Here is a 25,425-nt window from a genome sequence, read left to right as displayed (position 1 = left end):
TGGAAACAGATTCCTCTTATCTTGATGAAAAATTTTTTTTTGCTTATATCATTTCTCAGTATCACATCAGTTCTCATGCTGACTGTGTATTGTATTATTAATATGAATAGTGTTATTCTTGAATAATCACTCGGGTGACTCCACGTGTCCTGAGCACAGGCTGAGAGACTCCAATGGTTCAGCGGAACAAAATGTAAACAGAATGTCAAGAGGATATTTACACTGAGGCTGAAGCTCTCTAATTATGCCATTCATACTGGATTATATAAACGGATACTCCCAAGCAAATGGCTGCACAACTCGCACACACCCTGCACTGGATTATGTTAATGGGAAAAGGAGAACAAACCTACAAGAACACTATGTGCTGCCGTACACATACACATTTCATTACGCACCGTTTCATTACGTGATGCGAACAGGCGCACACATATTCTGTACACAAACGTATGCTTAACCTACACAGTGGTACACACATTTGGCAGGCAACACTTGACACACAACGCAGTGCAGGACACACAAACACAAATTTAAAAATACACCACATGCGCACACACAGGATTTTCCAATGTTCTTCAGCGGCCACTTTTAAGCCAAACATCCTGGAGGAAGAGAACGTGTTGAAGAGAAGTACTCAGCGGTGCTTCGTCCCATGTGTTACACACTCTGAACTGAAGTAGCTATTGTAACCAGTGGTTATAGTTATACTGTCTCTTTTTTTCTGATTTCTCTTTTTAGATGATGATGATATGCAATACAATACAACCATTGTGTCTAAAATATCTCCAGTTGAATTTATTAGTGTGTTAATTGTATTAATCAGTTTTATAGATGTTTGCTAACAAACCAGGCATAGATATTGCCTAAGAGGAGCCGTTGGGGCTAAACTAGTAATTCCAATTAATTTCTGTTTTCATGCTGCATTTAAAAATTTTGACTCAATGTGGCCCACATCCACCCTAACTAACCCCTATTACATAAACCAGAATCCCTTGTTTGGTCTTTTTAGGTTGTGTTGCTCTCTGACTATTTGATTCCATTCTGCTGTTGCTACTTTTTTAAATTTGGCACAGATTCTTTTTTTCCCCATTTGAAAACTCGTAAAAATGCTTTGATGGTACCTGCTGTTCTGTTATGTTGATTTAGAGTAGTGTGCTCCAACACAGTGTTGGTTTGTGATTTGTTCTATACCGTCATGCTGGTCTCTTTAGTGCCTGAACAGTAGCACCCACCATGAGGCTGGAACTATTACTCCAAATCAAATCAAATTTTGTGTCCTCAAAAGGAACACATTCAACAGATGCAGTGTTTGCAGACTGGCAAGCTGATCTTGTCTACACTTTTATACAACCTGTTGAAAGGTCCCTGATGCCGCTCTGTTTGACAAAGGCCTGAGATTCCACAAACTCAATGGTTTGGTCGTTTATCGCTGATCCAATACCCCAGTACTGCGCAATGCAATCTCAATAATAAAGCCTTTTCTCCAAGCACTAATAGTGAAAAGGGTAATATTAATAACTTCACTTGGAAAAAAGACCATTTACTCTTTTTCATATTAAGGTCAGAGCTCAGGTAGTTGCAACTGTAAACAGAACCACAATCTCCTAATGATCTATGCTGTACCTCCCTGCTTTACAATACATTAATGTAATTATGATGTTTCATGTATGTTGGTTTTTCAATCTGCCACTTTGGTCCAGACGTAAATATTTTGAATAATTGTAATGGCACTGAGTAGGGCGCATACTGTACCTCTAGCAAGGCCGAACAATCTTTCATAGGAAGTGGTTATTAACCTATAGGATTTTTGTTATAGAACATAGTTAAAAAAAAATTAAAAATCCACACCAAAATGTTATGGGGTCTTCCCAGGCCTCATCCCTACCTTTTACGTAATCCTTCAAAAAAAATAAACCAACAAAAACCAAACTTATGACGCTTTCCCTGGCTCTTGGAGGATATTTTCTTTTACTAGTGCCACTAACTAATGTTAGCATGCTAACATGCTAAACTAAGACGGTGAAGCTGGCAGACTGTAAATCCGCTAAACATCAGCATGTTAGCATTGTCATTGTGAGCATGTTGGCGTAAGTATTCAGCTCAAAGCTCCACTATGTCTCACAGAGCTGCTCGTTGGCGGCCAAGCAGAGCCTTGTTCTTAACACAATGGCCCTTTGGTAGCAGAGTTGAGCGGCCACTTGTACTGAAGTCACGCTAATACAAGCGGCTAATAAAAGCCTTCTTCAAATTGCAACGCTGCCCGCCCTCCTGCTGTAAGGTATTTACTCTGTTTTATCATCACATTTGTTTATGAAGAGGGAACAAATAGCCGAGCTGCATGGTCGTGTATGAAATCCACTTCTGTCCATTAAGGCACTCCTGGAGCCGATCCACTGGGCCCATTAGCACTAATCAACGTCACAGCAGTCACCTGCGCACACACACACACAAACACACACACACACACACACACACACACACACACACACACACACACACACACACACACACACACACACACACACACACACACACACACACACGCATCAGTCCACAGAATCAGACTGTTAAAATGTTTGATTGAGAAAAAAAAGCTAACATTTACACAAAGCTGAGCTGTATAGTGTCAAGTAAAGTTAAGATGGATAGATGAACTTTATTGACCCCAACATGGGAAGTTCCGGTGTTACAGCAGCAGGTATCAGTCACACCTAACAAGATGTACAAAATATTAAAAAAAAATCTTGAGCTGTAAATTAATGTAAAACATTATGGTAACGTCTTTTTTTCTCCCACACATAAAAAAAGAAAACAACGCCTCTTTGTCTCTTCCTCATTAAACAGACCTGTTCCAGGGCTTCATGATGTTTAAGTCCGTAATATTTTAATGAGCAGCACTGTGGTTAATGTAAAATGTTCCACAATAACAACCACAGTGTTTCCCCTACCATTGAATTGGGGGGGGTGCCCCGCCCCTCCAATGGAGGTGCCCCCTCTGAAAAGTCAAATTAATTTTAATAATTAAAAAAAAAATATATTATTTTTTTTTTTCTTTAGTATTTTAAATATAATGCCAAGCAGAAGTCATTAAGGTCACTTCCCTTATTCACCTTATTCCTCATCCCCGCATAAAGATTGTGGATGAAACTTGATTTGAGAAACCTAACCCTAACGAGTAAAAAAACCTGTAATCAGCTGGCAGCAGGGTTGCCATTATGTTACTGTAAAATTAACATTTGTCTACCGTCACTAAAATTTACAGTTTTGTACAGTTATTCAAAAATACGGTATGAACTTATTTGATTATTTTCACAGAAGTTTACAGTCAACTGACTGGCTGGCTGTTTTTTTTTTTAATTTTACAGTACCTTACAGTTGACTGACCGTTTACTTTTTTTTAAAGTACAATTCTTTTTTTTACCGAAGAAAGACGATAAAATAGACCTCCCTGGTTATAAAGTCCTCCTAAAATCTGGCTACAAGCACAGAGCACAAACCACAGCAAAATGTTCTTTGAAAGTCCAAAGCTAAATCACAGATTTTTCAATCAAATAATCACAACCTCTTTTTGCATTTTACTTTTTATTTTGATAAAACGTTCTAAACTGCACATGCAGAATAATTGCATATTAAACTGGTACTAACAAAGACCTGGGACAAAACATTGGTCAATATAATGCTTTATCAAAACAATTAAAATTCCAAATTCCAAATATGAACTGTACATTCAGGCTCTAACAAGTATACTTAAGTGTAAGTGCAGAAGTCCAAGAGTTGAACGATGGCAGAGGAGTGATGGACTTCTGGTACTCTCAAACCACCTCTGACTGTGTAAGAGACAGAAAGAAATGAGTTCAAATAATTAGAGAAAAAAGACAATCTGGTGTTTTCACAAATGCAAGTGAGTTATGGGGCTGAATTAGCTCACCATCTTAGATGAAGTCTCCTCAGCAGAGTGGACACGTGGATTGAATCTTGTTGGTGACTCTGTCCCGTCCAGCCTTGGTTCCTCTCTCAGGGTTTATTCCAATGAAGTGCCTGAAAAACGATAGTGTTTCTTAAGACTCTATATAAAAGTGAAGTTGTGCAAAACTTCTTCCACTGAATAACAGCATGAATGAAAGGCTATAAGTTGCTTCAACTGATGTAGTGGTTTTCATTGGTTTACACTGTCAAGACTAAAAATGAGCTTATGTTGTCAGACTAAGCAGTTATGAAACTCTAGCTAGCTGCCTAATCAATCTATGATGACACATACACATATTCGATGATGCAAACAACATGGAAACATCACTGATAGACGTTTCACTGATTCATGGATTGAGTAAAATTGACACTTACCAGATAATTAGACAGATGGGGATAGATGAAGAAAACAATCGATCCCAGCTCCACATGTGCTGGTGAATTTTCTCTTCCCAGAATGCAATAAATACTGTATGACACTGTTATTTAAGTTATTCTGCAGTAAAGTGCTGTATTTTAGCAATACAGCATTTTGCTGTTAAAAAACACGTCAATATAGTGTAATTTTACAGATTGTAATTTTTATTAACAGTAAAGTGCTGGTTAATACTTTTGAAATCTTGCTGTAAATTTACAGAAATCATTAAGTGTACGATAATAATAATATATTTAATAATATATTTAATTTTTAAAGCGCTTTTCATTAACCGAAAGCGCTGGTACAAAACAAAACAAGAAAACAAACAGAGAAGAAAAAAAAGTGGAATGGGGAGCTAGGGATATGCAGAGGAAAAGAGGTGGGTTTTTAGGCATGACTGAAAGGTGGTGAGGGAGTCGGAATCCCGGAATCTCTTGGGGGAGGGAGTTCCACAGCCTGGGAGCAGCCCTGGAGAAAGCTCTGTCTCCCAAGCTGCGGAGTTTGGTTTTGGGGGTGGAGAGGAGACCGGCAGAGGTGGATCTGAGGGACCGTGTCGGTTGGTAGGGGGAGAGGAGATCAGTGAGGTATTGGGGAGCAAGATGGTGGAGGGCTTTGAAGTTGAGCACGGGGAGCATATGGCCCAACCAGTAGGTAAAAGTCACAAGTTAAAAGTTATTAAAACATTTAACAGCAGTAAAAATGTCTCTGTTTTACTCCACTTACTCATCTGCCTGTCAAGAAGGTGCCTTCACACTTGCTGACAGATTGAGAGACATGTTCACTTGTTTTGTTGTTGTAGGCTGCGGACTTTGTAGGTCAAAGAATTCAGAGAATGTTTGTAGGTGTGTGTGTATGTGTTTGTTGTCCGTCTATATTTCTCATGTTGTAGTGACTTGTCTTCCTTATGGGGACAAAAGGCAAATCCCCATTGCTGTAAATCATTTGATTTTAAGGGGAAGACATGTTTAAAGGGTAGATGAGTAGTAGTGTGTGTTTGTCTGCATTTCCCTGACACATGCTTATCTCTGTGCATGTAGAACTATAATCTCCAGTACTCGTACACCTGGGTCGTAAAGACTGACATTCTTGTCTCTCTCTTTACGAGTTGAAATATTAAAACAGAAAAACAACGACTGCTCGGAGATCTGTTTGGCACACAAAGAAAAATGGAGTCAGACGAATCCGCCCTTGAGCAAGACTTTTACAATCAGCTGCTAAATGTAAGAGGACTGTGTCTGTACTGGGCTACGAGAGAGGTTTATAAATATGAACCGGTGCTTTGCTGCAACAAAAGGAATTTATGAACATCTGGTCCAACACATGCTCATTTAAATTCAATTATGGGCTCTGGAAAAGGTAACTGTTGGCCCAGCTGGCCAATCAGAGTAGACTAAGGTTTATCGGGAGGCGGGGCTAAAAGAAACCCAGGCATTTTAGAAAGAGGGTGAAAAGAGGATCTGAAGGGAATGAGCAGTATGAGAACACTGATTTTTTACTGAACATTAGAGAATGTAAACCTTTTCAAGTGGTAACCCAAATTAAAAGTATGAGACTCGAGTATGAGCAAAATATGTCACCTTTAATATCACCACAAATTACAGCCTCCACAACGACCATGAAGATGAATCAAATACTCTGTAGAACAAATTGAGCATTATGATCTTCATTAAGGTGATGGTTATTATTTTAGTGATGTAGTTTTCCTCTTTGCGTTTGTGTGCGTGCATTCGCAGCAATGAAGCCTTGTTTTTTTTGGCCGTCTTTCCTTTATTCCCATTGAATCTAAACACTGACTGAAGTTCCTGAAGCATGATTGTACATCTGTAAAACATCAGGGATATGTTTTCTCTGGAATCCATTTTATTTTCTGGACATGATACTGATTCATGTTATGAGCGCGTACTGTAGCTGCGAGTGTGTCTAGTATAGACCATCTGTTGCTCTCTCTGCCTGTTCATCCGTACGCTGGCCGCCCTCACTCACGCCCGGCCGGCAGTGACCAGAGGCCTGTGAGGTCTGTGAGAGCAGCCTGGAAGCCATCTCCCCCAGCAGATGGCCATTATTAGTGACAACGTAGTCTGTCCTAGAGGGCCAAATGGAATAACAGGGAGCCCATTTCCCCCTTGGCTGTGCATGAAGAATATTACTATCAACCTCTCTTTTTCCCCCTCCTCTCTCTCTCTCTCTCTCTCTCTCTCTCTCTCTCTCTCCGTCTTCTGCTGGGAGAGTATTGTTTTTTTCCATGACTGAATCCAGTTTTTTTCCCCCTTCTACCCAGTACTCTGGATTTGTTCCTGCAGAGCTGTTATGAGGAGAGGGGGGGGGGGGGCACACGCTTGCACAAGCACATGAGCAACAAACGTGAATTCTTTTAATCCAACACAGGTTCCCTTGAGATCGAGCTCAATGGGCTCCTATTCTTTAGCAGAAGGCAGGCGACAGTACGCTGGTGTGTGCTGGCCTGTGTTCAGTTCACATCAACAGTGGACAACTGCTGCACTCACTGGACTGTAGAGTGGCTGTTTGTCGTTCACAGCTTCTGTCACTGTAGCTCCGGATTCAGGACCATGTTCGGATAAAAAAACAGCACAACCTTAACATAAATCATGACTCAAAAGTTACCAAATAAATAGACTAAGGTGCGAAAAAGCATATTGCAGAAAAAACTTTTAGTGCATAAATTATATGTAAAAACATTGTGACCCAGGAAAGTCAAGGAAACTTTCAAACATTCAAACTAGAGCTGCAACCGTAAATTGATAAATCAATAAGTAATCGATTAATTAATCGGTTCAAGTAGTTTTTATGGGGAAAAAAAGTAAAAACTCTGATTTCAGCTTCTTAAATGTGAATATTTTCTGGTTTCTTTGCTCCTCAATGACAGTAAACTAAATATTTTGTGTGTGTTGACAAAACAAAACATCATCTTCGGGTTTGGGAAGTACGATCAACATTCTTCACCAATTATGATATTTTATGAACCAAACAACTAATCGATTAATCGAGAAAATAATCAACAGATTAATTGATAGGGAAAATAATCGTTAGTTGCAGCCCTAATTCAAAAATGGCCAATTCAAAGGAAACGTATAAGTATGACACTTTTGAAACAATGAAAGGTATAAATACAATTAAAAAAAAATAGAACAAGTTGTGGGTTGTCTCAGGTTCAGTGTCACTCAATGAGAAACATTTATCACAAATATTTAGGTATATTAGAGTTTTGAAACCTATGCAGAAAATTACACACCTCCAAAACTATCCCAATAATCTGTTCCCAAACTGTGAAGACAAGAAAATTGTCTGTTGAAACTCGCTAATGGGTATAAAATGGAAATATACATCAATGACACACGCAGCATGGAAGAACCAGCAAACTAATGTCCACATCTTTATCTGTCACGTGTTTTCACAGGAACAATAAGAAGGAGTCTGACCTGGAGGCGGCTCTGGTCCGACTGAGGGACCTGGAGGCCCTGCTCAACTCTAAAGATGCTTCCCTCAACACTGCCATGGGGGAGAAGCGGGCCCTAGAGGTCGAGGTCAAGGGTCTCAAGGCCCAGTTGGCCAAGGTAAAAAAAAACAAAAAACATTTCTGTTTGTAACTTAAGTCTTTAGTGGGAAGGCAAGAGCATGTTTCTGTTTATTTATGCTATTGTGGCACAACAAGCGCCTTCACTCGCATCAGGGTAATTTCAGCTTCCTGAGGAAATCTTCCCCATGATGATATCACAGCAATGCAACAGAGACATCGCGGCCCTGTCGCACGTCAACATTACGCGCTATTAACCTTTGACGATTGTAACAGGGTGGGAAAATGTGTAAAATCCCCAGTTGCCACCTGAAAAATATCAGTAGTCGTGTGTGCAAAGCCACGGTGACTGAAAGTAGTCATTTTCTATAAACCTTGCAGGTAGTTGATTATGAATGATGACAGTTTGGTGATGATGACCAGTTTGCATTCTCTTTGTTTTATCAATGAACTGTACTACAGGACTGATGTGGATAGGAGTTGTGCTCTCCCTCCACCTACTGGTCACACACATAAACTGCAGGTTTTGTCTTGGAAAGCATAGTTCATAGCACGGACAGATTACACCTCGGGCTGCATTACATTTCGTTCCCACTCACAGGCCTTCGTTAAGGATCATTTCTCCATATCTCATCTCTCTTCCCATCCTGTTTCTGTCTCTCCTCCTCCTCCTCCCTCCCAGTTGGACGGTAGCTTAGCCGATGCCAAGAGGCAGCTGCAGGATGAGATGCTGAGGAGAGTGGACGCGGAGAATCGCCTGCAGACTGTGAAGGAGGAGCTGGAGTTCCAAAAGAGCATCTACAACGAGGTTCCCACTCTTCACCTTCACCCATCTATTTTTTGTTCGGCTGTTTCAATCACCTGTCCTACTTTACATCTTCCACAGGATATTGATTCGCTTCCAACCACCTACTTGTTTTGCATTCCCCCCTTCAGATTTGATTCGCAGATACATTTGTTTTTTGTTTTTGCTCCTCACCTCTACTTCATCATATCCTGCCTTTAATTTCACATATAATTATTAAACACAGTATAAGTTTCATCATTTACATTTGTACAAACATTTAAATAATGATATTTCAACTTATGACAAAATGGCAACAGATGTGTTTTGTTTTTAGTTTTTTCCAGGCCAAGGCCACCAGGTCAGTGGATTTATCTGCTGTAGCCTCCTAAACAAGTAATTACTGCTCAGCGACTGACCAATCAATGCAATTAAGTTCATTGACCATGGTGGGTTTCTACCGTGGTTCTTTGGTACCCAAAGAAAATAAACCAAACATCACTACAAGTTACTCTATTTGTAGTAATAATAAGTTAAGTCAACTTGTAATGAACAAATTTCCAAAAAAGAGCACACGGAGAGCACAGAACCCCGCCAAGGCTGAGCAATCCTCCACCCCTATTCCGATTCACCCAAAACTTTAATTCCCAATCTCCATCTGACTTACATATTTTTGTTGAAAAAGATATGACTCAAAATGTCACGTTTTGAAAATGGTGAAGAAACCTGGATCCCTACTTTAACCTCGTTACCATGCTCAAGAACAATCTTCATATCACATAACCTCCTTGGCGGAGGTAATAAGTCTAGTCATGTCAAAGGGAAAACCATAAGAAGCCGAGCATCACTAACCTGTGTTTGAATGTGTTTTTCCAGCATATTATTAGTCACGCCTTCCTTTCTCTGCTGGTGTCTGTAGGAGTTGCGTGAATCCAAGCGTCGGCATGAGACTCGCATTGTGGAGCTCGACGGCGGACGGCAGCTGGACTTTGAGAGCAAACTGTCCGAGGCCCTCTCTGACCTGCGAGCTCAGCACGAGGAGCAGGTCCGCCTCTACAAGGAGGAGATCGAGAAGACCTACCAGTCGAAGGTGTGTATGGGAGACGCAGCTCTGTTGCCACCTAGAGTCCAAGTAGAGACTCAGTTGTTTCAACAGCAGTTCAGCTTCGTGGTTGCGGTTGTTCTGTTTAGAGCTGCAACAGTTAATCGATTAATCCATTAGTAATCGACTACTAAATTACTCACCAACTATTTTGATAATCAGTTTAAGTGGTTCTTATGAAAAAAAGTCAAAATTCTAGGATTTCAGCCTAGATGGATATTTTTGTTGAATATTTTCTGGTTTCTTTTCTCCTCTACGACAGTAAACTAAATATCGTTGGCGTGTGGACAAAAACAAAACATCCTCTCAGGGTTTGGAAAACATGACATTTTATGGACCAAACAACTAATTGATTAATCGTAAAAATAATTTACAGTGAAACATTGTTAGTTGCAGCACTAGTTCTGTTATTAAAGTTAATCGTTCCACAGTTCAGATAATGCACCCTGATTAAACAATCAGCGTCTGTGTATAAAAATCCACGTTTTTTTATACACTTTTGTCTTTCATCTAAATACTCATTCATCGAAATTCATTCGATGAACTTGGATGAACACAACAGCATTTTCTGTCATTGGAATGTATTTGTTAATGAAACCAAAGCTGAATTATTCTTTGTTTTCCTGGACCCTTTGGGGATTTTGGTAATTACTGTTTCTAATTGATAAGAAGGATTGCAGAAAGTAAAAAAGACAAAGATTGTGTTTTTCTGTCGAACAGCTGAGTTTTTCTCTCAGGTAGTTCAGTGCCTGCAAAGTGAACCTCTGCCGACAGCTGACTGTAGCATTTCTCTGTCTGTCCGTCAGCTGGAGAATGCCCGTCTGTCAGCCGACAGGAGCAGCCACTTGGTGGGATCCACCCATGAAGAGCTGCAGCAGACCCGTGTTCGACTGGAGGGCATGTCAGGCCAGCTCAACCTGCTGCAGAAACAGGTGGACTGATGAATTCTCCCAAAACACTGCTCGAAGCACTATTGATTATTTTAACATTAAGCTTCACCTCACACATCAACCTGTGTTTGTACTGTAACGGACTGCTTAATCAACCGGCCTGTGTGTGTGTGTGTGTGTGTGTGTGTGTGTGTGTGTGTGTGTGTGTGTGTGTGTGTGTGTGTGTGTGTGTGTGTGTGTGTGTGTGTGTGTGTGTGTGTGTGTGTGTGTGTGTGTGTTCACATCAGCTGTCGGCAAGCGAGGCCAAGGTGCGGGAGCTGGAGGAGTCTCTGTCGCGTGAGCGGGACCTGATGAGGCGGCGGCTGGAGGATAAAGAGCGGGAGATGGCTGAGATCCGGGCCCGGATGCAGCAGCAGCTGGACGATTACCAGGAGCTGCTGGACATCAAGCTGGCCCTGGACATGGAGATCAGTGCCTACAGGAAGCTGCTGGAGGGAGAAGAGGAGAGGTGAGACAGATGGTTGTGGAATTAAGTTCATCACCTGCCCGTGTCCACGACGGACATGTAGATGTACTGTGTGTGTGTGTTTCCTGTTCTCCGCACTCTGTGTCAGTGTCTGTTTTAAAAAATACATCTTTGAGATTAATTTTCCTGAACAAACACAACAGTTTGAAGTACTTCTAAAACTTCATAAATGTATCTTTCTTCGGTACCTTCATGAATATGTAAATAAATGTGTCTCTTCCCTGCAGCCAGCCTCTGCAGCATTTCTATATAACTTTGAAACCATCAATTTTGTTTATTGATATAACTTTTATTTGTGCAGGCTAAGTTCGCTGAGCAAACATGCTCTTTTACAGGAGTTTGGGAGCACACAACGAAGACAAATTTACAGGAAAAAGCATAATCAATTAATATCATGTAAAATTGATCAAGTAACAGGCTCATTGCAATGAATCACAGGTGGAGAAATGTCATTAGGACTTTTAGTGTAGATTATGTCACAAGACTGCTGCAGTGACAACAAAGGTAGTTTTTATGAGATCAGTTCTGGTTTCGGGCTTTTGGAGCATTAACCAATCACTGGTTAATGCAGGTCGGTTTGGTGTAGGTGAGAGTGCCAGAGAAGCAAGGATGAGATGTAAAATGGCCGCGACATTTGTTGGTGTCACATATGAGACCGTCTTCCTCCGCCCGTCCCTAGGCTGCGTCTGTCACCCAGCCCCCCGTCCACCAAGGTCACGGTTGCGCGGACCTCTGGTTCAGGCCACGGCCACAGCCACGGCAGCCGTCTGCTCCTCTCCTCAACCACCGCCTCGAGCAGCCGCAACTCCTCCGGCACGCCCAGCACCAAGAAGCGGCGCCTCAACGACAACGACAGTGAGACCTCCAGCATGGCGGGTGGCACTGTGACCAAGACCCGCATTAGTCAGCACGCCTCGGCCAGCGGCCGCATCACAGTGGACGAGGTCGACCTGGAGGGCAAGTTCATCCGTCTCAGCAACAAGGCAGACGAGGTAACTCAGTCCCTCTACCAGAAACAAAATCGTCAATAAAGTTATTGTATGTGCTTCTCTGGTTATATAATAATATGTAACTAACCGTTCTCGATAAATGAAGGTTAGATATGTATGATTAAAAATGGATAATGTCATTTCTGTTGTATTTTACAACCAATTACATAAAGTCTTTTCTTTTCTGTTTGTGTTTTTAATGATGAATTGCTTTTCTGTTTGTTTCATCTACATTTCCATTATTATTAATGAACTGAAACAAATTTAAATTCTGTCTCTCCACGTCTCTCATGAAGGACCAACCACTGGGCAATTGGCAGGTGAAGGGACAAGTCGGGAGCGCCACCCCCATCGCCTACAAGTTTCCCCCCAAGTTCACCCTGAAGGCTGGAGGAACTGTGACCGTGAGTTGACTAATGTTCACCTCTGTGAATTTGTTGACCACGAGTGGTTCTGTGTTTTGAGGAGTGAAAAACTAAACTCCAAAATAAAGGTCCAACGTACACCTTTTAGTCCTGGAAAAGCCTGGAATTTAAAGTTTTTTTTGTTTCTAATCAGTGTTAGTTCTAAGAAATTAGTGTCATAACATAAATAAAAAATTGGCTGAATACATTGGTTGAGAGACTGAACTATGTATTTCAAAAAATAGTGGAGGTTCTCTGGCCCTCTCACCCCTTGCAAAAGGCGCAGAATGGTTTGGTCCGCCCATCACGACTCAGCATGAGAATCTGTGAGCTGATCTACTGACCAGTGTCTTCGTAATGTCTTTCCTCAAGAAAGTAAAGTCTGGGTCCCAGAAGAGAAAAGAGTCAAAAGAAAGAGAGGGAAAAACAAACCAAAGGAAAACGATGGTTAAGACCCGTCAGTGGGCATTTACCGAGGTATAAACTCCAACATGTGTGGGGACCAACAGAGACTGCTCATGTATAGGGCACATAATTTGGTGCTACAACCCTGCTCACACCAACAGGAACATTTCCGGAAAAGTTACGGAAAATGTCCGGAGCAACATTTACAGATAATTGTGCTCTCGCATAAAGCTCCTTCCAGAAAATGTCAGGAAAATGTCCAAACTTCAGCGTATGTCTAAAAGCAGCTCATCTCTTGCAAACTCCGTGACCTCTGACCTTTCTATAGATCTGGGCCGCGTCCGGCGGTGGAAGCCACAACCCTCCCACTGACCTGCTGTGGAAGACCCAGAACTCGTGGGGCACCGGCGATCTCCTGCAGACCAGCCTCATCAGTGCCAACGGAGAGGTCCGACTTAACTGATACTCAATTACACACTTCTGTTCCCTTGACCACAGTAACTAAACATGCTGTGGCTTCTCCACCAGGAAATGGCCATGAGGAAAGTCACACGCTCCCTCTTCCATGATGATGATGAAGATGACGACATGGTAAAAAAAATCCCTCTTTCCTAAATAATCCAGCAAATGTGAAAAGCTCGTAGATTATACATGAGGAACAGGTCAACTCTGAGCTCACGGCGGAGCAGCGGCATTAAGTGACTCACCTCGCTCCGCGACTCCCCCTGCAGGGAGCTCACAGCACAAGCGGCGCAGACAACGAGTACAATCTGCGGAGCCGCACAGTGATCTGCGACTCCTGCGGGCAGACGTCGGACCGCGGCGCAGGTGTGTGCAGCAGTGGTGGGGGTCTACCTGAGGGCCTCGTGGGACATTCCTTCTTCATGGGCACCAATGAGTTCAGACAGGTACTGCAAAATGATTGAGTTACGACATAGGACAAAAGTAATTACTTCGCACAGAGCATTGCAGATTTTGATATTTCTTATTGTAGAGCAGAAAACAAAGAAGGATTTTTTGGCATGAGGTCATTTAAACACAAATCCTTTCTCTACTTTCTTATGAAGAACGATTTTTATTTCCAGAGAAACTTTACAGTTTAAAGTTACAGGAAAGCTGAAATCTCATTGTTCACCAAATGTATTTTATTCTTATCTTTTCTTTCTTTTTTGTGTATGTTGTATTCATATTGTTTTTTTCATGGCTTCCCTCCGTCTCTGTCTCCGTCAGGGTCCTGTCACCAAGGCCTGCTCCATCATGTAAAAAGCGAACCGCACCTCTCTGGAACCCACCACCTCCTGTTGCCCACATAGGATAATCATTTTCTACCATTTTGTCTTCATTATTATTATTATTATTATTTTTGATATATATACAGTATATAATCTTGATTTATTTTGTATCCAGATTAATCTGCAGTTTAGATTTGCTTCGATGTTTTGGCAAAGGGCTCAGGATTTTTCAAATTTCAGCTTTAGAGTTTGTATATTCAAGTTACATTATTGCATGTGGTCTGCGCTAATGCTCGTACTGTATCCTGCTCTATTTGCACGCTCACATTTAAACACACACACACACACACACACACACACACACACACACACACACACACACACACACACACACACACACACACACACACAGCTCCATTGACCAGTGCTGGTGTTTTGATCCAAGCTGGGGTTTTCACATTTAATGGCCCGGCTGTCAACACTCAACACGCACAGCTAGTTAACTCAGTCGGGACTCTGGGGTTTGTTAATCATGTTCATCTCCCAGGAAATACAGCGATTTTCTTTTTTTAAAGATGATGGTTATGTTTACAGATTAAATGTATTTGCCTAGTATCATGCTGTGTCTATGTGCTACAGAGAAGATTAAGTAACTCTGTTTTTTTTTCTTAAAATTTTGTCCAAAGAAAGCCAAAGTACTGTAAACTCAGGGTGTACAGCAGGGTTTGTTTCAACATTAATGTGGATTTAGGACCATATGGTTGGGCAACTGTGATGCGCACAGAGATGAATATATATATTTGTTTTGTCCTCAGTTCATTCTTAAACCCCAGGGGAAATATTTTGGTTGTATTATGGAAAATCTGTACAGGAATTACCGTTTTGCTGGATGAGTTGATTAAATCTCAGTGTCTCAGCTAGATGTGCATTTAAACGTGTCGCCTTAATAATTATTAGTTATTAGTTATGTCACGTTGAAAGAACATTGTAGAATCAGTCGTCTATCTGGGGAAAAGATTTAGTCACTTTTTTTGGTGCCATATACAGTATATATATTTATAGGAATCCTCAGCTAATTCAAACAAAGAAACACTACTCTAAAAGAGAACTGTTGCTGCTCTTTAGACAGTGGACACAAAATAACAAACGCACCTTCAGAGAACGGAAACAAAAGCATCAACCGTCACCGTTCTCTGCTCACATGCCTCGTTTTGCAGTCCCGTGACTGTCAGCCGTCCTCCGGTTTGTGTGGCTCCTAAAAAACCTGGTCATAAGGGCTTATTCTTATTTTCTATTTTCTCTTCTTTTCTTTTCCTCTAAGCTTACTGGCTTTGCAAATCCGCAGGCATGATGTTGGGATCTGAGGGAGACTTTGGGGTTTGTGTGCTTTGTGACTTTTGCCTTTATGCACTGCTTTTTTTATATTAAGGGCCTTTTCCAATCAAGCACAGCAGTTAGATTTATACTGTAGTCCGGCAGCTTTGGTCATTTGTACTCCAGAGAAAAGCATATTAAAGCATTTTATAGAAAATACTTGATAGCTGTTTTAGGATTATTAATTTTTTTTACTAAATAGATGGTATTTCTGCCATGTTAGATTATTTTTTCTTTGCCTTAAGATGTCTGACCTTGACATCATGACCCCCACAGTGCCTTAAGAAGTCCATGACAAACTCTTATATCCTCCGTGACACAGATTCACAACTGACACAGACACAGTCTATGTTTCAAGTACATAGGGTTCACGAGTCAAATTCACGAGTTGTGCACAACTATTATCTCAATCATCCCTCCCCGAGCAGCGAGTTTGTGGTCAGGTTTTTTTTTCAGACGCCTGTCTGACTAATCAAAAACACTTCAACATTTATATGCAATGTTATTTTGAGTTAACGAAGACCCAGGACACTTGCAGACTTGGATCCAAACCACAGATGTGTTGTATGTGACAAACGCTTGAAAGGCCTTTGTAAAAAATTCTCATGTGGCCTCATGAATCATTTGAAGGACCCAAGGATTTATGTTACCAAAAGGGATTTCTTGTTCTAATTAGCTTGAAGTGGGATTTGTGTCAGGTCTATTCTGTTAACATTATGGAGAAGCCATGCATTTGGATGATGTAATGAATGTCCTTTTGTGTTTTCTAAAATAAAAGAGTAAAACTGTTGTCTGGTGGTTTCCTGTTTCCCCGATTAGTCCACGGCCATTTTAAAGCCACCGATCAAAGGTGCAGCAATTTTTATTTACATTATATACACAGCATGTTCCCATGGTTACATTAAAAAATATATGGTCATGTGTTTAAAAAACAAAACAAGCAGAAGCTCAGCCTAAAACTATTGCATTTCAAGCACATCATACATTCTCTCTGGTACAAATGGTGTCTGTTATACAAACGAGGCAACACCACCTTGGATGACAAAAACAATTCGGAAATCGTGACAAACTTAAAGGCAGATCTGCTGAGATTCCTTTCTCAGCTGATAAAACTGATTGTGGTAGTTCATAGCTTTTTAAATGCAGTTTTGGCCAAATGATTAATTGGCTGATTAAATGTCCTATTTAGCCATATTACAAGAACACGCATTTCATGTTAAGCAGCATCTCATCATTCAGGTTTCCAGGTGAAAAGGAATTTAATGTGATGCCCACAACATTGAAAAAGACAAAAACAAACTCCCTGTTTTGTTTCTTTGTTTTAGGGGAAATTGTCAGATTGTTTTTTTTGTTGTTGCTGATACTTTTTGATAAGATTGTTCCAGTAAAAACTGCTCATGGTGGGGAATCGAAGCGACAGTTATCTCAAAACATGGACAAAACAATGGGCATGTCTATACACAACCTCTTTCTATATTTCAGGTGAACGTGTCCTTTAAACAACATAGACAAGAAATGCTGCCGCAGAACTTCGTATTAACATTCATAATGCTGCTCTGATTTTTGGCTTGTACTTCCCATTTTGGATAATGGTTTCTTTTTCACAACATGAACAGTGTCTGTGCTCAGACACTGACCTTTTGTTAAATCTTAAAAAAAAAGGAAAATTAAATGATCACTTTAGTCCCACAAACCCTGTAACATGTTCATCTCAGAAATAGGGCTGTTCTGTGAGGCGAAGAATATATTTCTATATTTACAACCTTTTCAACAGAGCAGCTGTAGGTGAGCCACACATGTATACCTGTGTCTCTAAATGCCACATTTGTAAAAAAAATAAAATAAATACAAAAACAACAACCACTGTGATATATGGATGATTGTAAAATGCCTTTTATATTGATAGTTTCGTGAAGCGAGCTGACTCCTCCAGATTCTTCTCCAGACTATCGGCAATAAAGAAAGAATTTTCGGTTCCCAAGTCTGTGAAAAGATGCAGACTGGTGGGATTTTGTTCAGAATTCAGTTTGCAGTGAGACATGAACCCATGCATCTGAGGACATCTTTAAAAATGTCCCATTACTTTTTTTTGTGGTGGAGCTGGCTTTTACAAGTAAAACAGATCAAAATAAAGTCCAGCTGTGACAACTGTGACAACGTCACAGCTGTCGGTTGGGGATTCAATATACTTAAACCTGACCAGAAAAAAAAACTAGAACAATGACAACATTTGTCCTTTTTGATGATTTCTGACGAACAGGGGTGTTAAATGTGTACAAACAGCTGATCAGTAGCAAGCAAAATGAGTGGGGAAAAAAACTTCAATGACGGAATGTTTGGATGAGTTCAAAACGCAGAAACATTCCCCAAGTTGCTGCTTTCAACCGTCAAGTCTTTTGGTGACATTGTATTATTTCTTTTTTTCCCCGTGGGAGATGAATGCAGATGTAAAGCCCCTTGCTGGCAGCCACATTCCAGCCCTCCTCACCGCAGCCAGCTGGCTCCACACGCTGGATGACAAGTCTGTCACGGTGAAAGCGAGTAGCACCTCAGCCCCACGGAGAGGCAGTGTTGAGCTGAAAACAGGAGGACGTCCACAGTAAACAATAATTCCTCGGTGGGACAGACGCTGCTGTTGTGTCCCTGTAGGTGGTCTGCAGCTCTGATTGTCAAGAGAGGAGCGTTAAAGTTTGCTCTTTCTTTTTTGCGAGCACAGGCCAGAAATCCTTCACCCCAAAAGTGTCACTGAGGTGTTCTCTTGGGCGAGGCGGAGGGGGAAGGCGGGCGTCGGACGGGTGGCAGGTCGTAGTGTCCCGGGATGTGGCTGTTCACGGGGAGGTCGTAGTGGCTCTGGGGGTCCTCGTGCGGAGCATGGCCTAGGGAGCTCTGGCGCTCTGTAGGGGGAAATGGAGAACAACGCGCAGATTAAAAAGCAGCTTGATGCTTGATACATTTATCATATCTACATTTTCCACCTTTCACTCAACTGCATTCATCAAATTAGCTTTTTGATGTTTTAGTTTTGTTCCGGGCCACATGTTGACTCAAATGGTGCCTGTCCAAAAGGATCAAAGTTGTCTTCATGTCTCAACAGCTGGTCCGTCTTTTATTTTCTCCCCGGCAACAGAGAATAAATCAGATCCGTGAACTGTATGTGTAGTGACGGTACCTGGACCCTCTGTGCTCTGTTGCTTCCAATCTGATATGACTCAACTTCGAACTGGTCCTGGAGAGTTTAATGTTTATTACCTGATTGCACAGACGTGTTTACTATCTACAATTATTGTAGAATTTAGTAGAAAGTGTTGACTTTGACGTGTGGTGCTAATATCATTAACTAATATCGTGTATTTAACCGTGATCGATGGAAGGGACAACAATTTTTCCTCACGTCTCCTTACTCACAATTCCCACTGGTGATTCTCATATTCACTTGTTGGAAAAAAGAAGAAAAAAAAAGAAGAGGAAAAGGATATCTCCATCCAGCCGATATTTTACATTAATCCAAGGATTTGATTCCCCTCATCCTGACTAAATGCTGATGTGTCACTGGTGTAACAGAGAGAGGTTGTAATGGTCGAACATCCACAGCCACCCGGAGTTTCCTCTCTCTCTCTTCTCTTCCTCTTCCCTCCTGTGTCCTTTCTCCACTTCCGTGTAAACAGTTGTTCATTCACCAGGCCTGCGGCCCCCGAGGAAGTCCATCCTCCCCATCTGTCAGACAGGCCACGGGCACGAATCCTGTTCTCTGCTGGTGTGACCGATCGGTACTCTGGAGGAGTTTGGATTTCGAAGCGAAACTCTCTGTCTTTTAAGTCTCATCTGTCGGAAATGTGCGCGCGCTTGCATTATCTGCTCTCGATTAGATGGGGGATGGAGGGATCGTGCATTTTTGCACAGTGTTCAAAGGAATTGCACTGACAGGTTGGACAAAACAGAGCTTTTAATAACGTCACCCTTGGGCTTTAGGGAAAGTGTGATGGGCATTTCCTGACATTTTATTAAACAAACAAGAAAGCAGATGGATCAATAATGATAAAAAGATTAAAGGGTTATAACTTGAACAAAGGGCCCTTCACCAGCCTCCTGCTGGTCGGCGCTCGGGCCCTAATTACAATTCTCCTCATTAGGGATCCCTCAAAGTCCTAAAGTGTGCTTGGATATCCTTTTTCTTGAGGCATATACCTTGATGTGATCGGCTCACGGGAAACACAGTGTTGTTGGTGCTACCTCAACTTTTTTCTTCTAATCTAGGGCAACTTTTTTCGGTCGTGAAAAACTTTTCGCTCACCTCTGTGCAAGGTGGCCGTGTTGAACGGCGGCGGGCTGATCTCGGTGTACGCTCGCTCTCTGGGCACGGCCGACTTCATCTCCATGTAGCTGCTCTCCGGGGGGCAGAAGGGTAGGCCTGGCAAGTCTTTGATGGTGGCGTAGGGGTTCTCGCTGTTCAGAGAGCTGCTGCTCACCGCCACCGTGTCCTTCAGCTCTGTCACCACGCAGGACGCAAAGAGAGACGGGAGTCAAAAGACACGCGCGGAGAGCACAGACCGTAGTGGAGAGTCGGAACGCAGTCTGGGTTTGAACTACGAAAGCAAATCACTTCACAACGACAAAGACTTTTTTAATTCATGTCACCAGTCACGAATTCCTGAGTTCATGTTAACAATGGTGACTGAGGTGGCCTTTTAAGAAAACCTGGTATGCTGGTGGCTACAGGGAAATTGGACCAACTGACTAATTGATGATAACCAACCCTGCCACCCATGGAGCCATATGCCACCAGAATGACTAACACAGAAATCTATAAAATTTGCTTTATGGGTGTTTAACAAAAAAAACAACAGAATATTCCTATTTTCTAAACCTGTGTGGCTAATATTCATGTGACCGCTTCGTTTTTATGCAGCTTTGGCATTCCCGACAGAAGCTGATGGCAGAGGGAAAAGGGTGAAAATGGGGCAATAAACTACCTTTGCTGTAGTATTTTCCAAGGCTGGCACTGTAGCTGTAGCTGCGATCGATTCCAAAAGCCCCTGTAAACAATAAAAGACAAACCTGGCATCTTCATTTCCATTGTTGGTAAACTAATCAAAAGCAGACAAGCCGCCTTGGAAAACCTGCGAAGATCAATACCAGGTGAGTGAACGCCCGCAACGCAACCATCACTTTTTATGAACTATTGCTTTTATGGTCACTTATCAAATGTCTATTGTTGACTACAGGGATTTTATGTCCAAAGGAAATGTATTGGTTGTTAAACGTTCCTATAAAAAAAGTACTTAATAAGTTTTCCTCCTAAGCCGTATTTGGATGACCCTGACTTTACAGCGTTTACACTCGTTTGGGCCTGAGGACATTTTGTTACGTTTGAGGTTTTTGAAAGCTGATATCAATATTTTTAAACCGAAGTTGCTGATATCTTCTCCAGGTATTTAATGTCTTTAAGAATTATTATGTAACTGTATATTCCTGATACCTGAGTGATAGAACTGAAAGTACAACTGGACACTTTAGTTCGCGATGTCACTTAGAATAAGGAAATTCATTGAGGTGTGATAGCAGAGGGTTACGTCCACAGCAAGTTGCAGGTTTTACGGATTATTTTTTTACGTAGCTGTGGTCAGAACATCAGGAAACCAGCTTCCTACTTTAATCGGCTTGTAAATGTCAATCCACTCATTTCATTTTTACTTGACATCTGCAGGTCTCCCTGCACAAGTGTCTTCACCAAATGAATGAAATGTTTAGTTATCAAATCTTGATGTGCATCGGACCTGAGTCTTTGCGGGGCTCATGGTGTTTCCAGTCCGCGGGCAGTGTCGCGTTGCTCTCCACCCCGAACAGGCCCCGCCTTTCGCGCTCCATGTTTTTCACACTGCAGAACAGCTGGTTATTGGTGTTCTGTGTGACAGACAGAACAATCAAGCAGTCATAAATCACCAATGTGAAGGAAATGCTTTTGACGTAGAGTGACATCAAAGAGCTGTTTGTGGCATCTATTCTTTATGGCATCGTATGAATTTCATAGCCCTGAATACATGTCCAGCTGTTGTTGACTGGATAGATTAAGTCATTTTTTTTCCAGTGCTGTGCCTCAGTTGCTGTGATTCCTGAATGTTTTTTGACTGAAGTATCGGATCAGTGAATTGATATTCACCTTGATGGTGCGGTCGTGGTTGTTGGGGAGGTGCGGCAGTGGAGGCCTGTTCTGGCTCAGCGTGTGGTAGCTGGGGTTTGAGTAGTAGTGGTGGTAGCTGTAGGGAACATCTGTCGGGGCCCAAAACAAACACATGGACTCGTTTCTGCTGCTATAAATTTGCCTCACGGTCAACGAAATGCGTCTCTGTGGAAGGCTAATTTAAAAAACAACCGTCACAAAGAACCAAAACCATTATGTGGCTAACGGCACAACTATAATCAAAATATAATCATGTTATTTGATTATGCTTACATACTACTCACTACTCAGCATCTGAAATAATTTCACTCCATCACATTTCCCTCCTTTGCGAGAATGTCAGTGGGCATTTAAACTAAAACTAGTTGCATAAGTTTAAAAATCCATAAATAATTACATTGCAAGTCAGCAGGGACATTTATAGGAAACGTGACCTCAAGTCTGAGAAACACGGGCACTAACATTAGCACTTGCACAAGATAGAGGCTGCGGTCTTTGCCATGGTCTCATTTCTTATAACATCTAAATTTCTCAGTAAGATGTCAAATAGTGTCAGTTGATGAATGCCAGGTGTTTCACATCTCTTCTCCTGAACCTTTCAGATTTTTAAAATGGTATTTATCCTTTATATATATATATATATATATATATATATATATATATATATGGGCCTAAATGATGGATAAATAGTATAAAACTCTAGATTTCAGAAGATATCAAAAATGTCAGGCTAAGTCACAGGGACATGTGTATGAAGTGTCTCTTAACTATTTCAACTTGAGAATTTTCCAGTGATAAAGCCATCTTTAAATTCATTTCCTTGTTGTTTTCCATACAAACATGACACGATGAGGAAACTCAACAGATACATAATCTATATACAGCATGTGCTGTTTTTTTCTCTCCTGTTACAGCTTCTTAAAATCTATATTCTTAAGTAACTGATCTCTTGGCACAACATTTACTACAAAATATCCTCTGCGCTGTACCTGGAACAGCGTATTCGGAGTTGACGGTGCGGCTGGTGGAAAAGGAGACAGTCGGTGTGTTGTTTTGCTTCTCCTTCTGCCTACGGCGGTAGAGGAGCAGCAGAGCCAGCAGCAACACCACCAGGATGACAAGCACGACGATGCCGCCAATGGCCCCCCACGACTCCCTCTCGCCAGGAGGAAGAGGAACCATGACGCTCCCCGACCGCTCAGACGAGTCTGTCGAACACAGCAAAGTACAGCCGACTAAAGCAGCTTTTCTTTGAAGAATTTAGACATGGTATGACTTGTTTTTATCCTACAATTGTTATGAAAGAGACTGATTCCTATCACAAATGCTTGATGTGTAGTCTGTGATCACAATGCAATAGCTCCTAGAAAACCTGTTTGCATTTATACCTTGTCTGCAGTCATCTCCTCCACCTTCACAGACGCAGTCTCCGGTCATTTGGTCACAGATGAGGTTGGTCGGACAGGAGCAGGTCTGTGCGCAGAATGGGCCAAAACGTCCCGGACTGCAGGCTGAAAAACAACAACCACACATGCTCACAGTAAAACACCCATGTGTCGGACACGTGCGACTAGTATTTAACTGCACAAACAAAGATTTAAATGCTCCACTTGTGGGCACAGATTTTTACCACATCTGTGGCTATTCATGGAGTTCGGTGATGAAATTAAGTCAGTCGCCAGAAAATAAGCAATATGTATATTAAAAGGAAAAGTCAACTTTCAGCACCTAAAACACCAATGAGTTAATTATACCAAAAGACAAAGGTTGATAGTATGTTGTGATCATCACTGCAGTTACATGAAATGAGGTGGCACTCACGTTTGGAGCAGTCAGTCGCAGTCCAGCCGGGCAGACATTCGCAGTGACCGTCCCGGTGGTCACACGTGGAGTTGTTGTCACAGTTGACGCACACTTCAGAACACTGTTTGCCATAGTAGCCAGCTGGACACACTGTAATACACACGTCATGAACTATTGAACAACATGCACAAGCTTATGTTGAGACTGAATGTAGAAGATTTCTGTCATGTCGCAATACATTAAATCCCAGAGTGTGGTTTCGAAAAAACAAAGATTGAGTTATGTTTTGGGAATTTGCACATAGCTGCACTGTATAATTATTGATCTAAATGCCAACCTTGATCACAGTTGAGTCCGGTGTACCCCGGTAGGCAGTCGCACTCTCCCGTCACGTGGTGGCAGCGGTACGACTGTCCGCAGGATGGGCAGGACATGCCGCACTGCTCACCGTACATACCTGCTCGGCACTCTGGGAGACGGGAAAGACAAAGGGTGAGCCTCGAGGCCGATGTTATACACAGTATATATCCAGTACACCTCATCGGCTGGCTGACAACAGGCACTCACTGTTCTGACAGGAGTCTCCCAAGTAGCCGGGGCGACACACACATTCTCCAGTTTCCCTTATGCACGTGTCACTGTTGGGACAATGCTTGAAACAGGTCTGGTTGCAGTGGCGCCCCCACAAGCCCTCGGAACATGGCTCGCTACAGCGGGAACCTGGAGGGGGAAAAATTTATAAATTTAAAAATATATATATATAAAATGTTGAGTGGAACAGTCAGGTCCTGCTGTTAGTGGTGTAACTGTCGTGGAAGGAATGGAGGGAAATAAAAGTGGCTTTACCACAATGAAAATGTAATCCATTTTCCCATATGAAAACCTGCATTCATAAATTTAGTGTATCAAGTGTATAAATACTTAATATAAAGAGTGGTTGCTTCCAGTGATCACTGACATTTACCTGTAAGAGAAACGAAAACCAGCGGCTTTGTACGTTTTGTTTTTTATCCGTTCATTTCAAGTTGTTTTAATGTTATACTGATTGTTTTTCCAAAGCATGGTATGGTTATGTAAAACTATGGTTGACTTCAATGTAAAGTGTTTGTGATTTGAAGTTTGACAAATGATTCTGTCTCACTGCCGTTCCTTCGTGTTAGGGAACAGCTCAATCCAAAAATGAACCGAGTAGTGTGAAACCTGTGGCTCACTCGTTTCTATGGGACCAGACTAATCTGCGACTCCGAAGCCAAGCTGGCAAGCGACACCAGGAGGACGTCGCCGTCACTTACCCCACCAGCCTGGCAGACAGTGACACTCCCCGGTGGCAGCTTGGCAGCCGTCGGCACGGACACAATCGCACCTCTTCAGGCAGCCTGGCCCAAACGTGCCCATCTGCACGTGTGAACAAATGCCAACGGGCAAAGAATTGTCAGGGGGGGATCTTTTCAACACTCAGCCAGCTCAGTCAGAGTCAGACAAAATGCTACACTGCCAGAGTGTTGTTGCACAGACAGCCTGCTGGGTTGGCATGACGAAGACAAAGGGAGGTTACACGTCCAAAAAAAAAATCACATTAAAGCGTACAGAGGATGAGGTAAGGGATGAAAAGTTCTTCTACAGACTGTCCAATCCATTACCACCCTTATGATTTGTGCATTAGTCGTATCGCAGATTGCAGTTCATTTGTCTACTCAGCTTGACACAGAATAAATATGTTGTGCGTTTTTTCTTATCGTCTAGAGTTCGTATTACTTCACAAAGAGCCACGTGTTTTCAAGTAGTGTTGAGTCATTTCCTGTTGCTTTGGGAGGATAAGTGA

At 42.0% G+C, this 25,425-nt stretch overlaps 2 protein-coding genes across 5 annotated transcripts in view; one reads left to right on the top strand and one right to left on the bottom strand.

Annotated features, from left to right (window-relative positions):
* The window catches only part of lmna (lamin A), a 29,583-nt gene extending 13,171 nt beyond the window's left edge, over window positions 1-16,412 (top strand). For all 3 annotated transcript variants that reach the window (XM_035627198.2, XM_035627206.2, XM_035627214.2), the window contains 11 exons: window positions 7,800-7,956; window positions 8,599-8,724; window positions 9,620-9,790; window positions 10,609-10,734; window positions 10,980-11,200; window positions 11,898-12,210; window positions 12,504-12,611; window positions 13,345-13,464; window positions 13,545-13,607; window positions 13,748-13,924; window positions 14,247-16,412. In XM_035627198.2, coding sequence (XP_035483091.1) covers window positions 7,800-7,956; window positions 8,599-8,724; window positions 9,620-9,790; window positions 10,609-10,734; window positions 10,980-11,200; window positions 11,898-12,210; window positions 12,504-12,611; window positions 13,345-13,464; window positions 13,545-13,607; window positions 13,748-13,924; window positions 14,247-14,279 — 1,615 coding nt within the window. In that variant the 3' untranslated portion in view covers window positions 14,280-16,412. The remainder of the gene's footprint in view (window positions 1-7,799; window positions 7,957-8,598; window positions 8,725-9,619; window positions 9,791-10,608; window positions 10,735-10,979; window positions 11,201-11,897; window positions 12,211-12,503; window positions 12,612-13,344; window positions 13,465-13,544; window positions 13,608-13,747; window positions 13,925-14,246) is intronic.
* Window positions 16,413-16,468: 56 nt separating this feature from the next.
* Window positions 16,469-25,425, bottom strand: part of pear1 (platelet endothelial aggregation receptor 1) — a 47,378-nt gene continuing 38,421 nt past the window's right edge. For both annotated transcript variants that reach the window (XM_035627180.2, XM_035627187.1), the window contains exons 13-23: window positions 24,896-24,998; window positions 24,171-24,323; window positions 23,941-24,072; window positions 23,622-23,753; window positions 23,189-23,311; window positions 22,790-23,008; window positions 21,780-21,889; window positions 21,397-21,523; window positions 20,593-20,655; window positions 19,914-20,108; window positions 16,469-18,516 (exon numbers count right to left, since the gene is read on the bottom strand). In XM_035627180.2, coding sequence (XP_035483073.1) covers window positions 18,365-18,516; window positions 19,914-20,108; window positions 20,593-20,655; window positions 21,397-21,523; window positions 21,780-21,889; window positions 22,790-23,008; window positions 23,189-23,311; window positions 23,622-23,753; window positions 23,941-24,072; window positions 24,171-24,323; window positions 24,896-24,998 — 1,509 coding nt within the window. In that variant the 3' untranslated portion in view covers window positions 16,469-18,364. The remainder of the gene's footprint in view (window positions 18,517-19,913; window positions 20,109-20,592; window positions 20,656-21,396; window positions 21,524-21,779; window positions 21,890-22,789; window positions 23,009-23,188; window positions 23,312-23,621; window positions 23,754-23,940; window positions 24,073-24,170; window positions 24,324-24,895; window positions 24,999-25,425) is intronic.

This window comes from Scophthalmus maximus, chromosome 1 (genome assembly GCF_022379125.1).
Source record: "Scophthalmus maximus strain ysfricsl-2021 chromosome 1, ASM2237912v1, whole genome shotgun sequence".
Lineage (NCBI taxonomy): Eukaryota > Metazoa > Chordata > Actinopteri > Pleuronectiformes > Scophthalmidae > Scophthalmus > Scophthalmus maximus.
This window is presented reverse-complemented; position numbering and strand designations above follow the sequence as displayed.